Source organism: Nicotiana tabacum, chromosome 13 (genome assembly GCF_000715075.1).
Source record: "Nicotiana tabacum cultivar K326 chromosome 13, ASM71507v2, whole genome shotgun sequence".
Classification (NCBI taxonomy): Eukaryota; Viridiplantae; Streptophyta; class Magnoliopsida; order Solanales; family Solanaceae; genus Nicotiana; species Nicotiana tabacum.
The window spans coordinates 82,672,090-82,686,138 of NC_134092.1; the positions used below are offsets into that span (position 1 = coordinate 82,672,090).

Here is a 14,049-nt window from a genome sequence, read left to right on the forward strand (position 1 = left end):
CACCATTTTTATTTTGTTTCTCAAATCCAACTGACAGAATCGAATTGCTTCGTTCCTAGGCTGTGAAGTTTGAGGCTTTATTTCATTTGTCTCACCGATTGGATTTTAAAAACTTAATGTAAAACCCTAGACTAATTGATGCAAGGTCAAATCCCCAGAATCCTTTGTGCTCTGTCAAAATTGGTGGCATGCATGGCCTTCTTATAGCACTCATTATCATTATTCTTGGTCCAGAGGTCAATCGGAGAGACCTCTGGACATTGGTCCTTTACCCGGCGAATTTTTCTCTCAACGGCCAGTCCTCCTCTCTAACATGTAAAGATTCATCATTTCTCCCTCTGTTAATTTAGATTTTCCTTAATCTTGCTCACATCATCTGCTCCTCGTCATCTTTCACTATAATTTTGAATCTTGTTGAACCCTAGAGGCATTGAATGACGCTATAAAAGAGGTCTTCAATGCTCTTACCTAACACACGCGTACAGATACGAACAGACCAAGCACGCAAAGACTCTGAGAAAATTAGGGTTTCTAAGCTTAACTTTCTTAATGTTTCCCTCTCTTATGTTGAGTTTGATCGCTAGTTAAACTAGATGGTTCAGGGATTTTGAGAAACAAAAAGAGTTCGTTTGGTCTGCTGCACTCAAAAAGGTCAGCATCTCTTTCACTTTTTCTTTTTGTTCATCTCTTTGAATGATTCAAATATGTCAAGTTAGAGTTTGTAGATTATAATTATTCTACATGTGTTCAACATGTTGATATTTTTAATTTATTAATTTAACGACTTCTTGTGATTTGCTTGTTTGTTATGGGTCTTTAAATGATGAGTTGATTAAATCATAAATGATACATGTTGATCTCTGTTCTGAGTTTTCTAACAGTCTCCATGCCTAAGATCTTATGTATTTATATTCTGCGTAGACTTCATAGTTTTCATTGACCTGGAGTGAGTTTATCTATGTCTTGTTGTATCTCTAAAGTTTTGTGAGCCTTTGAAGTTGAGTTTAATACCTGATAATTATAACTAATGTGACTTATATTCCTCTGCTTTTTAACCTTGAGCCTGAACTAAAAATGTCTAAATATTTTCCTCTCTGCCTGTGTTTGTTAAACTGTTTCTGAGTGGCCACTATAGTTTTTACTTTGTTTAGTTATTATCATTGTTAAACCAAATCATGTTCATGATTTCCCTTGACTAATGATACTGTTGTGATCTTCACTTCTGCATATTATTCCCTGCAACCTATTTATTTTATGATCGAGTTTATTATTTGGTAATCTTAACTGATATACACCTGAAAGTTCAATAAGTCCATATCACTTAACTAAGTTGAAAGAATCTAAGTGTTTGGATGTTCTTCTTCTCTGTATCTGTATCTACTAACTCTAAGGGTAATTTTTGTGCTTTCACTATGACCTTCTCATGACCATACTCAACTGTTCTTTACATTTGTAGGAAATTATCTTATTTGAATCAGACTATCTTCTTCTCATGAATCTTTGTTGTATTTACATTCTGTTAAGGATAAGTTATCTTCCTCTTCATGGTGTAAGTTATGATCTTATTTGGATAAAGTTAACTAGTGATTGTTGCATAATTAATATTTTTTGTCCCATGATCTATTGAGATCCTCAGATACATGTGTAATTCAAAACTTGTGCAGTATATCCATGTCCTTAATCTCTTTGAGCCACTATTGATTCTGTAAAGAATGCATGCACCTATCATTAACTTATCTTCCATGAATATAGGATTTAGACACTATACTATAATCAAGTGACACTTTAGAAGCTGAAGCATGATTACTTCATATCTACATACTGAACTAGACTTATGTTTGAGTTTGAATTTGTTTTGATACAATGTTTCCATCTACTTTTTATACCAAAATGTTGATTTGGTTATGTAATTAGTTCTGTAATGTCCAACATTTCCTTGCTTATATGAGGTCACTATCTCACTTACCCTGTCTATGTGTAGTTGACTGAATATCACAAGTGTCTTGTTTGACTCTATAATACCATGTTTTGTTTTAAATCATGCCCAGTTCTTCTCTTTATTACTAATCTAAAACTGAACTTGACTCTCAAATCTGATGAAGTCCATCTATTGATACTATAGGAACATGATGACATGCTAATGCTATTAGAAGCATCACCCTTTTGAGATCATAGGAATCCCATGTTTGAACCTGTGAATTTATAGCCATGATGAGAGTTTAATCTCATTCCAGATGACCTTGATAACCTCTCTATAACAATGGCTGACCATGACTATTGGTTTAAATCTGCATTGATGATCTTTAAGGTGTTAAGTAGTGTTATTAATACCTGCTTGAATATGTTGCTCTTTAATGATGTAGCAGTATGATATGAGACTTCTATTTCTCATCTATATGTGTTCTAAATTCAGCCTCATTTAGGCTTACTTAATACGTGTTCCTTATTTAGTATCAAAAGTAATATGTGTTCTCTTGTGTTATTAAGGGAAAGTAAATATATTTTTGTCGTAAGTAATACTTAGTATTTAGTTTATATTGGAAGGGCCTCATTGGCACTTAAACTCGTAGGAAAAATATGTTGTTAGTGTTTAAGAGTATTTGGGAGCAGAGTTAGACTCTAGGTTGGGCTGCCCTCCCCAGCACAAGCATTGCCCCGAGCCTTGAGTCCCTTGGGAACTTTGAAGTTCCGGAGGATCCAAAGGGAGTATCGACCTCGAGTGGGGTTCCCTCCTTAGTCCTTAATTCATTGACGCATTCAGTTCTTTAAGGGTTTAATGTTTAATGACAACGAAAGGTTTCCAATTTGAATTATTTGCTAAGTAAAACCACAACATTGATATATGACTCTTCCACAGTATTAATCCTTTTCCTATTTCAATTATCTGTTCGTAAGAGTATGATTTGTTGTTACATTATGCTAAAATATATTGACTATGCATCTAATGACTTTTGTTTTTTGACATGTACATTTGTTTGGGCCTCTGAGTTCCTGAGGAACTCAAACCCAATTCCATCTTTATTGCATTCCGTTGGGGAGTTCAAAGTCAGCCATATTCGCATCTTCTTTACCGCTTGGCATGTTTTCCTTAAGGCTAAATCACAGAGTCCAGTCTTCTTTTCCTCAGCTCTTTTATCATTATTTACTATCTCCTTAGTACAATTTAATGTTTCTGTTATTTTTAAATTAATGTTAGTTGTACTTGTTATATCTTTATTGTTGTTTTATCTCTCATATATATAACACATATATTAGATCACGTGCTTTTCTCTTATGCTTTAGTGTAAACTTAGGCAAGCCTTAAACAACATAAGATTTAAAAAAGAAATTAATTAGTAGTAGATCCCTAATTCGCTTATTATAATATGCTCGCAAATTATTATGTTTTCGCTGAATTTTCTTTCCTTTAAAGATTTTAAAATCCATAACTTAGCAAAACAACAGCTCTATTTCAAAAAAGGAAATCAAATCTTAGCTTCATTCTTCAAAAAGGAAAAAAGCAGAATTTCAAGAATCATTGCCTTAAGGGATTTTCAGCAAATATTTTTTTCTTTAAGGACCTTCAAACCAAGGTATATCTTAGGTTCACTTTCTCAAACACCTCTTCACATGTACTACAAATATGGACCACTTACATATATATTTCAAAACTCTCTCAACATATCTTTAAACCCCTTTACAAACTCACACTCCTCTTAAGTCTCACACCCTTTTTATACTCTCTCTTCGATATATAGTAAGCCATACTCTTTAATAGTAATTAAGAATAGTATAAATAATTGATGCCCAACTTAGTCTAAGTCCCATGGAGCTACCTCGGGTAGATTTTAAGGGGTGCCTAACACCTTCTCCTTAGAAGAACAAGAAACCTTACCCATAATCTCAGCGGTTAGTAAACTAATGAAGAATATGACTTAGTAATTAAATAGGTACCATAGTATACCTTAAAATATTAGGTGGCGACTTTCTTTCATCAACAATAGAGAACCCCAAGTTGAATCATGTCTTGACTAGTACAAAATAGGGTGCAACAATATGGCGACTCTGTTGGGGATACACACTTAGTTTCTGACCTTACAAGATTTAGACTAATTTGGATTTTGGATTTATTTGTACTTTGCTTTGATTATATCCGAAATTGCAATTACATGCTTACACGCCTTATTTGCTCCTTACAATATGACCACCCTGCTTATTGCTACTATACCCTTGTTGGTTACTACTTTATATATACTGTCATCACATCTCCTCCAATCGAGTCTTGGTCATGCGAGGGTTGTCTTTTACACTCCTCTGAACCTTTTTCTCAAAACTCTCTAGTTTCAGCGAATGGCTTTGTCAGGTCAACTGACATAACTTCTCGTAGTTCTCAGTCCAATTCAAAAGTAGGAAATACTCTACTCTAGTAAAATAGGCCATACTGCATAAACCTTAGGTGAGTTGGTCCCTGGAACCAACACATAATTAGGGAAGCCACCCTAGTGTCAACAGGTCATGTACCCAACGGCATAATTTATGTGGAAAGACAAACAAACATGACAAGACACTTACAGATCCGAAGCAAATACTTACCCAAATAGTTTTCTTCTACCCACCTCAGAAAATGTAAATCAACCAGAACATCCCCGAAATTAGCATGGTAATGGGAGCACTACATAAGCTGAAACAATGGTGGAAGAATATTGGTCAGGAATATGGAGACGAAGTTTGGACACACCTATGGGCATTAATTCCATTGATAAACATCCGAGCAGACAAGGTGCTCACTCGCCTGTTGATAGAATTTTGAGACCCAGCTAAAGTGGTGTTCAAATTTGCCAGCTGTGAGCTGGTACCGACATTGGAGGAAGTCACAAGTTTTACGAAGCTGACATTCAAAAGAAGAAAGCCAGTGCTACCAGTTACTATGCCTGGTTATCGGTTCTTGGATACTCTAGGTCTTACCAATAATAGAAGTCTCAGCAGTATCGAGGACGGATGGGTGAGCCTTGACCAAATGTTCGACAGGTTTGGGCACCATGAAAGTTACGAATGGTATTCAAGGGAGTTTCAATGTGACCAAGCGACGTGGAAAAGTCTCTAGCCCATCACTTTCACAATGGCATTGTTAGGATTATTGGTCTTCCGACAACGAAAGGTCGTATCAACATCAACCTGTTACCAATGGTCTTGGCAACCTTCGGCGGCAATCTTCAAGCTACTTTGATGCTGATGGTGTTGGACGGGATGCTGAGAACTTTATCCACATGTGCACGAGGATACAATTTATTCAAAGGATGTAACTTGCTACTTCTGATTTGGGCTACTGAACACTTCTTCCAACAGGAGGCAACTATCGACTACTTTGTGGGTGTCGGCAGTATAATCCGCAGCCATAATCAAAGAACGAGACATTGGTTTTCCCCACATGGGCAGGAAGAATGGAGGGAAACACTGACCAATCTGACGGGAGAATGGATCAACTGGAAACTCTCTTGGTTAGGTGGAAGGGAAATCTTGAGGACTCCCCAAAAGTACTTCATTGAGTTGATCGGATTAGAAGGCATTCAACAATACTCACCTTTGCGGGTCCTCAGAAAATTTGGGATGATCCAAGATGTACCGTTGTTGACAAGGACAGCGTTATACGAGGATGACTATAATGGCTAGATTCCAATTCTAATGATAAAGAGACTGCAAGAAGAGTTGAATGACCTGGTAACAATGCATATGGTTCAAATATCATAGTGCACTCCCGAGTACTACGTTTGGATTAACGAAGAAGAAGAACTAGCCCGCCCAAACATAGAGGGTATATCCTGGTTTGAGGACGTGGTGGTTGCTTTGCAGATTTACCATGAGATCCTGCCTCATTATCTTGTGACCACATCAATGCATCATCAGGTGGTCCCAGGATCCATTGACCATATGTTACCACCGGCTGAAGAGGATGATCGGGTAGTGGAATGCATCCATATAGAGTCAAGCACGAATCTAGAAGAACATCCGTATGAGGAGTCTGAATTCAACGATGATGAGGAAGAGTTTTAGGAAGACCCGGAGGAGGATCCAGAAGAAAAGAAGGGTACATGAAGTGACTCAGGGGATGGTTATTAGAATTGATTGATTTCCCCTCCTTTCCCTACTTTGTACCTTTATTCCTAGTTCTCTCTTTTACTTTCCAAAAGGGAAAACTGTCTAAGACCATGAAACTTTATGATGTAACCCTTGTTACCACTTATATCAGTCCAAATTATCAATGAAAACAGAATTGCTTCAGATCTAAATGTGCCAAGTCTAAATGTCTGTCAAACATCCGAGAATTAGGCCTACCTCCGGCATTGAGAGGTCCCTGCGAATTTTAGGAAAGTGTTAGCGGTAATGCACGGATTATCTACTCTATGTGATTTCCTGCTCCCATAAATGAAGAAACTGACTCTTTCTCTTTTCTTCTTTCTTTCTTCTATTTTTCTTTTGCTTTATTATTACACCTCAAAAAGAAAAGAAGGTTGGTTTGTGTCGACTAAAACTGGTGGAGCCACAATACAATCTAAGGTCTAAGGAAAAGATGTCAGCCGCAGAAGACCCAACTAAACATGCTTTGGTCATAGCCGACAACCCGGAGTGATCGGGGAAAAAGGACAATACTAAGAATAATGGACATGTGGCTAGAATGGCTCATGAAATGGAGTCCTTAAGAGAGGAGGTACAACATATAAGATAATTGGTGCACCTGGCCATGACAACACTTCTTCAACCACCCACATTGCCTTCTTTGGATTCACTTCCAAATCATTTTCCTTCAACATCATGCGAAAACAACAACATTCCAACCTCAACCCCCACCACTCAAGTCATACCTGTAGTACCCCCCGCTAACCCACCAAATCCCCCTATTCACACTCCCTACGTACCACAATACCCTCAGACATCACAGAACCCGCCTATTACCGCTAATGCAACTACCTCTCCTCGAGACGGAGTCACTTACACCACCAACCAGCACATATCTTTGGCACATGCCGCTACTCATGAGCGGTACGTTCCCTCTATATATACCGTTATCAAACCTACCTTTACAGTACCCATTACGGTCAGCGTGCCATGTGAGATCGATCAGCACGCCATGATGGAGAGAGAGGCCAGGTGTAAGGAAGAAAAGTTAGTATCTGAGTAGTTGCAAATGTTGAGAAGGCAAGTAAAGTGTCTCCAAGTTGCCCGAAGAAGTGAAATCCTGGACTATGAGGACCTGTGCATTCACATAGATGTGGATATGCCAGTAGGGTACAAACCTCCAAAGTTCGATGTCTTCGATGGGACAGGGGACCCTCACACACATTTAAGGGCTTATGTTGACAAGTTGGTCGGAGTAGGAAGGAATGAGAAACTAAGGATAAAATTGTATATAAGGAGTCTGACAGGAGAAGCACTCACCTGGTATACCTGACAGGACCCGCGAAATTGAAGAACTTGGCAAGATATGGAGGAGGACTTCATGAACCATTTTTGATTCAATACAGAGATCACTCCTGATCGGTTCGCGTTGGTGAACCTGCAGAAAAAACCATCTGAGTCATTTTAAGAATATGCATGACGGTGGTGGACAGAGGCTGCCAGGGCACAACCGCCGTTGGATGACAGTGAACTAACCAAGTACGTCATCCGAGCCCAAGAAGGAATATACTTTGAAAAGATGATGGCGATGATGGGTCAAAAGTTCCCCGAGCTGGTTAAGATGGGAGATTTCTTAGAATAGGGCATAAAATCTAGTAAGGTGCAATCTATAGAAGCATTGCAAGCGGACAGCAAATCCATCCAGTCAAGATCAATTGGTAGCGGGAAGAAAAAGAAAGAAGATGTCTCAGCAGTTGTCCCCTACTACCAAACGAACCCATCTCATGGAAGCACCTCTTATTCCCCAAACAACCACTCACCACCATCCAAGATGGACATTAAGGAGATGATTAAATACGGATACAGGCCGGGAACATGGTTGGGAGCCAAATCAGATGGAATCATAGAGCTAATTGAACACAACGGGCAGAAAGGAAGGGCTGGCATAGTATGTGCCATAGCATGTTGCAAGTCCGGGACAAAGTTCAACACCCAAAGATGATATCATCGATGGGATGGGAAATTTGTTCGTGAATATAATTAAAGAATATTGTGAAAGAACTGACATCAAGATATCAACTATCAGTGATGCCGAACAAAGGGAATAGCTGTAGAATATGACAGCCAGTCCATCTTTGGTTCGTCGGGAGTCTTGGTAGTATGGAACTGTAAAAGTTTTGTTTTGAAATAGCACGGTCAATTGAGGCATGTACCGTGTCGGTACCTTTTTGTCATTTGCCTCTTGTTAACGCTTAAGATGTTCCCTTTTTATGAAATAAAAAGAATCATTTTCCTAAATATCGAAACTCTATTTTATTGCTTTATTTATACCTAGCCTTTCTTTTTAGTAATCAAACCGATAAAAAATTGTGTTCCGTAATTATGACATGTAACGAAACCGCTGAGAACAACTACTCGGATTACGAGTAATATGATGAGAGTATGATGCCAGACAATCTCCCACATGCGATCGAACAACTGGAGAGTCAAAAGAAGCCCAACTTTGAAGAAATGAAAGTAGTCAATCTTGGAAGCGAAGAAGACGTGAAAGAAACCAGAATCAACATTCACCTAGAAGTCGAGCAAAAGGAAAACATAATTGAGCTCCTCCGACAATACGTCAATGTGTTCGCTGGTCCTATGATGACATGCCAGGATTAAGCACTGACATTGTCTCGCATTGACACCCCACTGGCCCTACCAGACTGCCGGTCAAGCAGAAGCCCAGGAAGTTCAAACCTGATTTAAGTCTGAGGATAAAAGAAGAGGTGACCAAACAAATAGAAGCAAATGTGGTAAGGGTCACCAACTACCTAAGCTGGTTGGCAAACATCGTCCTAATGCCCAAGAAGGATGGGAAGATCAGAATATGTGTGGATTACCGAGATCTCAACAAAGCTAGTCCAAAAGACGATTTCCCCTTGCCAAATATCCACATTCTCATCGACAGTTGTGCGAAGCATGAATTGCAGGCATTTGTGGATTGTTTCACCACACCTTGGGGAGTCTACTGTTATAGGGTTATGTCATTCAGTCTCAAGAACGCCAGCGCCACCTACATGAGGGCCATGATGACCCTCTTTCATGACATGATTCATAAGGAGATCTAAGTGTATATGGATGATGCCATCATAAAATCTCGAAAGTGTTCAGAGCACTAGGATGACTTGAGAAATTTTTTCGAAAGCCTACGAAGGTACAATTTGAAGTTTGACCTAGCAAAGTGCACGTTCGGAGTCCTCGCTGGAAAACTATTGGGTTTTATCGTAAGCAGGAAAGGGATAGAACTTGGCCCATCAAAAATCAAGGCCATCTAGGAATTACTGCCACCAAAGAGCAAGAAAGATGTCATGAGTTTCTTGGGAAGATTGAATCATATCAGTCGTTTCATAGCCCAGTCCACGGTAATCTGCGAACCCATTTTTAAGCTGCTAAAGAAGGATGCTGCCAAGAAATGGACGGAGGAGTGCCAGAAAGCTTTCCACAGAATCAAAGAGTATCTTTCAAACCTGCCAGTGTTGGTTCCCCCTGAACCAGGGAAACCATTGTTGCTCTATTTGTCAGTCTCGGATAATGCCTTCGGCTGTGTATTAGGGGCAGTATGACAAAACTGGGAGAAAGGAGCAGGCCATCTACTACTTAAGCAAGAAATTCACACCATGCGAGGCCAAGTATACTTTGATAGAGCGCACTTGTTGTGCTCTGACTTTGATTGCTCAGAAGCTAAGGCATTACATATTGGCATACACTACGCATTTGATATCTCAGCTCGACCCACTCAAGTATATTTTTCAGAAGCCAATGCCTACTGGGAAGCTAGCTAAATGGAAAAATCTCCTCAGTGAATTTGACATTCTGTACATAACTCAAAGGGCTATCAAAGGACATGTTTTAGCCGCCACGTCGCTGAAAATCCAGTGGATGGGGATTACGAACCACTTACCACATATTTCCTTGATGAAGAAGTACTATTTGTCAGGGAAGATATTGCAGAATTATACCCTAGATGGAGGATGTTTTTCGATGGAGCAGGAAACTTCAAAGGAGTTGGGATTGGGGCAGTTCTGATTTCGGAATCTGGACAACACTATCCAGCATCGACAAAGATAAGATTTTCTTGTACCAATAATATGGCAGAGTATGAGGCATGCATCTTTGGAATCAGAATGGCAGTCGACTTGAACATCAAAGAACTTTTGGTCATAGGAGATTCCAATTTGCTGATCCACCAAGTCCAAGGAGAATGGTCAACTAAGAATGTCAAGATACTGTCGTACTTGCACTGCGTGAAATAACTATGCAAAAGGTTCACGAAGATAGAGTTCAGGCATGTCCCCAGAATTCATAACGAGTTCGCAGACGCCCTTGTTACCTTTTCATCTATGATTCAGCATCTAGACAAGAACTACATCAATCCCATCAAGATAGAAATCAAGGATCAACATGCTTATTGCGTCCATGTGAATGAAGAACCAGATAGTAAACCTTGGTATCACGACATCAAGAAGTTCCTTGTGACCCATGAGTACTTAGAAAATGCTAGTAATGGTCAAAAGCTAGCCCTCGGGAGGTTAGCAAATAATATTTTTCTCAACAGGGAAGTCTTGTACGGAAATACACCAGACTTAGGTTTACTGAGGTGTGTAGACGCCGCCAAAGTAACCAGACTATTAGAAGAAATGCATGCAGGGACGTGCGGACCCCACATAAACGGGTTCACGCTAGCCAAGAAGATTTTGAGAGCTGGATACTTTTGGATGACTATGGAAAGTGACAGTATCCGCTATGTGCATAAGTGTCACCAGTGCCTGATTCACAGAATTTTATCAGGGTTCCACCAAATAAATTAAATGTAATGGGTTCACCCTGGCCTTTCGCCGCTTGGGGCATGGATGTGATAGGACCATAGAGCCTGCAGCATCAAATGGACATCGTTTCATTCTGGTAGCCATCGACTATTTGACCAAATGGGTTGAAGCATCTACTTACAAGGTCGTCACAAAGCATGTGGTGGCAGATTTTGTCTGGAACAACATCGTTTGCAGATTTGGGATACCAGAATCTATCATCACTAACAATGCCGCTAACCTCAATAGTGACCTCATGAGAGAAATCTGTGAGAAGTTCAGAATTGTCCACCATAATTCCATACCCTACAGACCACAAATGAATGGGGCAGTCGAGGCTGCTAACAAGAATATCAAGAGGATTCTGCGAAATATAGTGGACAATCACAGACAATGGCTTAGGAAGTTACCTTTCGCTATATTAGGTTACCAGACTATCATGAGAGCATCTATTGGGGCAACGTGGTACATATTGGTATATGGCACCGAATCAGTGATACCTGCAAAAGTCGAAATACCTTCCTAAAGAGTCATTCAAGAAGAAAAATTGGAAGATGCAGAGTGGATACAGGACAGGCAAGAATAGCTCATGCTCATTGATGAGAAAAAAATGGATGCAGTATGTCATGGCCAGTTATACCAGAACAGGATGGCCAGAGCATTTAACAAAAGAGTGAAGCCTCGCCAATTCACACTGGGGAAGTTGGTTTTGAAGAAAATCTTTCCCCATCAAGAAGAAGTTAAAGGGAAGTTTGCACCAAACTGGCAAGGTCCTTACGTAGTCCATAGAGCGTTGTCTGGTGGAGCTCTAATCTTAGCATAAATGAATGGAAGAGTCAGCACGAAGCCAATCAACTCGGACGCAATCAAGAGATATTATGCCTGAAGATAGACAAAATTAGTGTTTTTGATGTAGCAGAACTACGTTCAACCTGACTTCCCACGGAGGGATACGTAGGCAACCCACATAGGGATCAGTGTCTCTCTCCCTTTCTTTTATAATATAAAAACCAAATATCATTTTTGTATATTGTTTAGGAACTACGCCGAATTGATTTCCTCATAAAGGAATACGTAGGCAATCCTCCTAGGATTCACTCGTCTTTTGTAATTGAACTATGTTCTAGCCTGATTCCATTTGGATACGTAAGCTGTCTGAGTCAAACTCGAACATTTTAATTTCTTAATATCATCATTTTGCATATGTTTTAATTTCCATTTGGGACCACACTGGGGAAAATGACGGACCCGCCACTTGCCTAAGATTATCTCTCCTCATTTTACATTAAATTTTCTAGTATAGCTAAGGCTAACTCTTGAATCCTTTGTAGTGCTTCGGAATCAGACAGCTGACACAGAAATCTGTATATAGCAAACGGTTTGCTCAATCAATCGGAGCAACCTGTACAAATCACACATCGGCTTCGCCAACAGAAATCTGTATATAGAAAACTGCCTGCTCAATCAATCGGTGCACCCTATACAAATCGCACGTCGTCTTCACCGATCGAAGTTTTGTAAATAGAAAATGGTCGGCTCAACCAATCGGAGCACCCTGTACAAATCGCACATCGACTTTACCAATCGAAGTCCTGTATATAGCAAACCGCCAGCTCAGTCAATCGGAGCGCCTTGTACAAATCGAATATCGGCTTTGCCAATTGGAGCCTTATATATAGCAAACTTGAAACATCGCCAACAAAAGGCAATTTGCAGCACCGCTTCATCAATCACGGATGCCGGAATAGACAATCGCAAACCTCATCACCAACGTTCTGCCATTAATGGCCTCAACCTAGCTTCGCAGTCAAGAGTATCTCTTGGGCATGCTTATATTTCATTTCGCTATTACTTTGAATGTTTTAACGTTTTGTTCGTGCAACTTTAGGCATGATTATGATTTTAATCAATCACCCCCGAGCGGAGAATACTTTACATTTCAATACAAAGCTTTCCCAAGAAGCGGAGACGCACTCTACAAATCAAGCTCTCCCAACAAATGGGGACATCTCTCAGTGCAAAGCTCTCCCAGCAAACGGAGATGTACTTTACCAATCAAGCTCTCCCAACAAGCGGAGACAATTTTCAAATGCTCCGACAGCTGCAGAACGGTACACAGCCCGGCTAACAAATTGAATCAGGATCAAGTATCCCATCATCCCAATCCTAAATAACGGCTCGCTGGCAGACAGACATCATCATTCATGCATCATTTACATCGCATCTTAATATATTCTGCATTACAATATATTAGTATGTGTTTATTTCATTTTGTTTTGCAGGAACAAACACCGCAGCGTGGAATTGTTTCTTAGCAGCAGACCGAACTACAACGCAATAGGGACAGCCAACCTAATAGCGGGCCCAAGATCCCAGCTCAAGATGATCAGCGAGCTCAAAATTTTGAATCATTCAAATCAGGCCGCAAACTTCAAGCTATCATGAGTGACCAATCTTCCGCCTCGCCGTAATGCCACAGTACGATACTAGGGCAATTCCTGCAAGTACCGTTTTACCAAAATTCCTACTCCAGAACTACATGAGGCCTAATCCTCGTTAAGCCCGAGGTATGTAAGCAATTCAAAACTAGAATTCGGCCCAATATTCCCAAACTTTCCTAGATTCTTCCTCAACTCAATTCTGTAACTCATAATTTTCATGTCATTCTTGCAATGTGTGCCTAAAGCCAGGACAAAATTGGCTTTGGTTTAATTTCTTTGCACAAAAATTCTTTCATTGTCTCCGGTCAAAGAGGGGCAGCTTTTGACGGCCAATTTTGACCCTCCCCTTTTAAGTTAATTTATTTATACTTAATAATTTACAATAAATATTCTTAAAGTATTTTCCAGTAATGAATATCTATTTTTCACAAATTAACCAAGCATTAGTTTTAAAATTAATCACATACTATTGACATTCTGTAATTACTAATATATTTGCAATTTTTGGATTATTAAAATAATTTCCATACATAGGTTCCATAATTAATTTACTAAATTACCCTTTAATTTCTAATTAATTAGATTACTATATGAAAATTCGAAATTAGTACAATTTAGAAATAAAGTATTTTTACAAATAATTAATCACAATAATTTGTAGTATTTAA

General features: G+C 39.5%; 1 protein-coding gene across 1 annotated transcript; it reads left to right on the plus strand.

The window, feature by feature from the left end:
• Positions 1 to 7,565: 7,565 nt before the first annotated feature.
• On the plus strand, positions 7,566 to 11,466 carry LOC142168196 (uncharacterized). The gene is made up of 5 exons (XM_075228853.1): positions 7,566 to 7,619; positions 7,736 to 8,041; positions 9,966 to 10,379; positions 10,485 to 10,663; positions 10,995 to 11,466. Exons 1-5 carry the CDS (start codon positions 7,566 to 7,568, stop codon positions 11,464 to 11,466), a joined length of 1,425 nt encoding a protein of 474 aa, XP_075084954.1.
• The last annotated feature ends 2,583 nt before the right edge of the window (positions 11,467 to 14,049 follow it).

Coding starts and splice junctions, on each gene's coding strand:
- LOC142168196 (XM_075228853.1), top strand. CDS start 7,566: ATGCATGACGGTGGTGGACAGAGGCTGCCAGGGCACAACCGCCGTTGG. Junction 7,620..7,735: donor ACAACCGCCGTTGGATGACA/GTGAACTAACCA, acceptor TTCTTAGAATAG/GGCATAAAATCTAGTAAGGT. Junction 10,380..10,484: donor TACTGTCGTACTTGCACTGC/GTGAAATAACTA, acceptor TCTATGATTCAG/CATCTAGACAAGAACTACAT.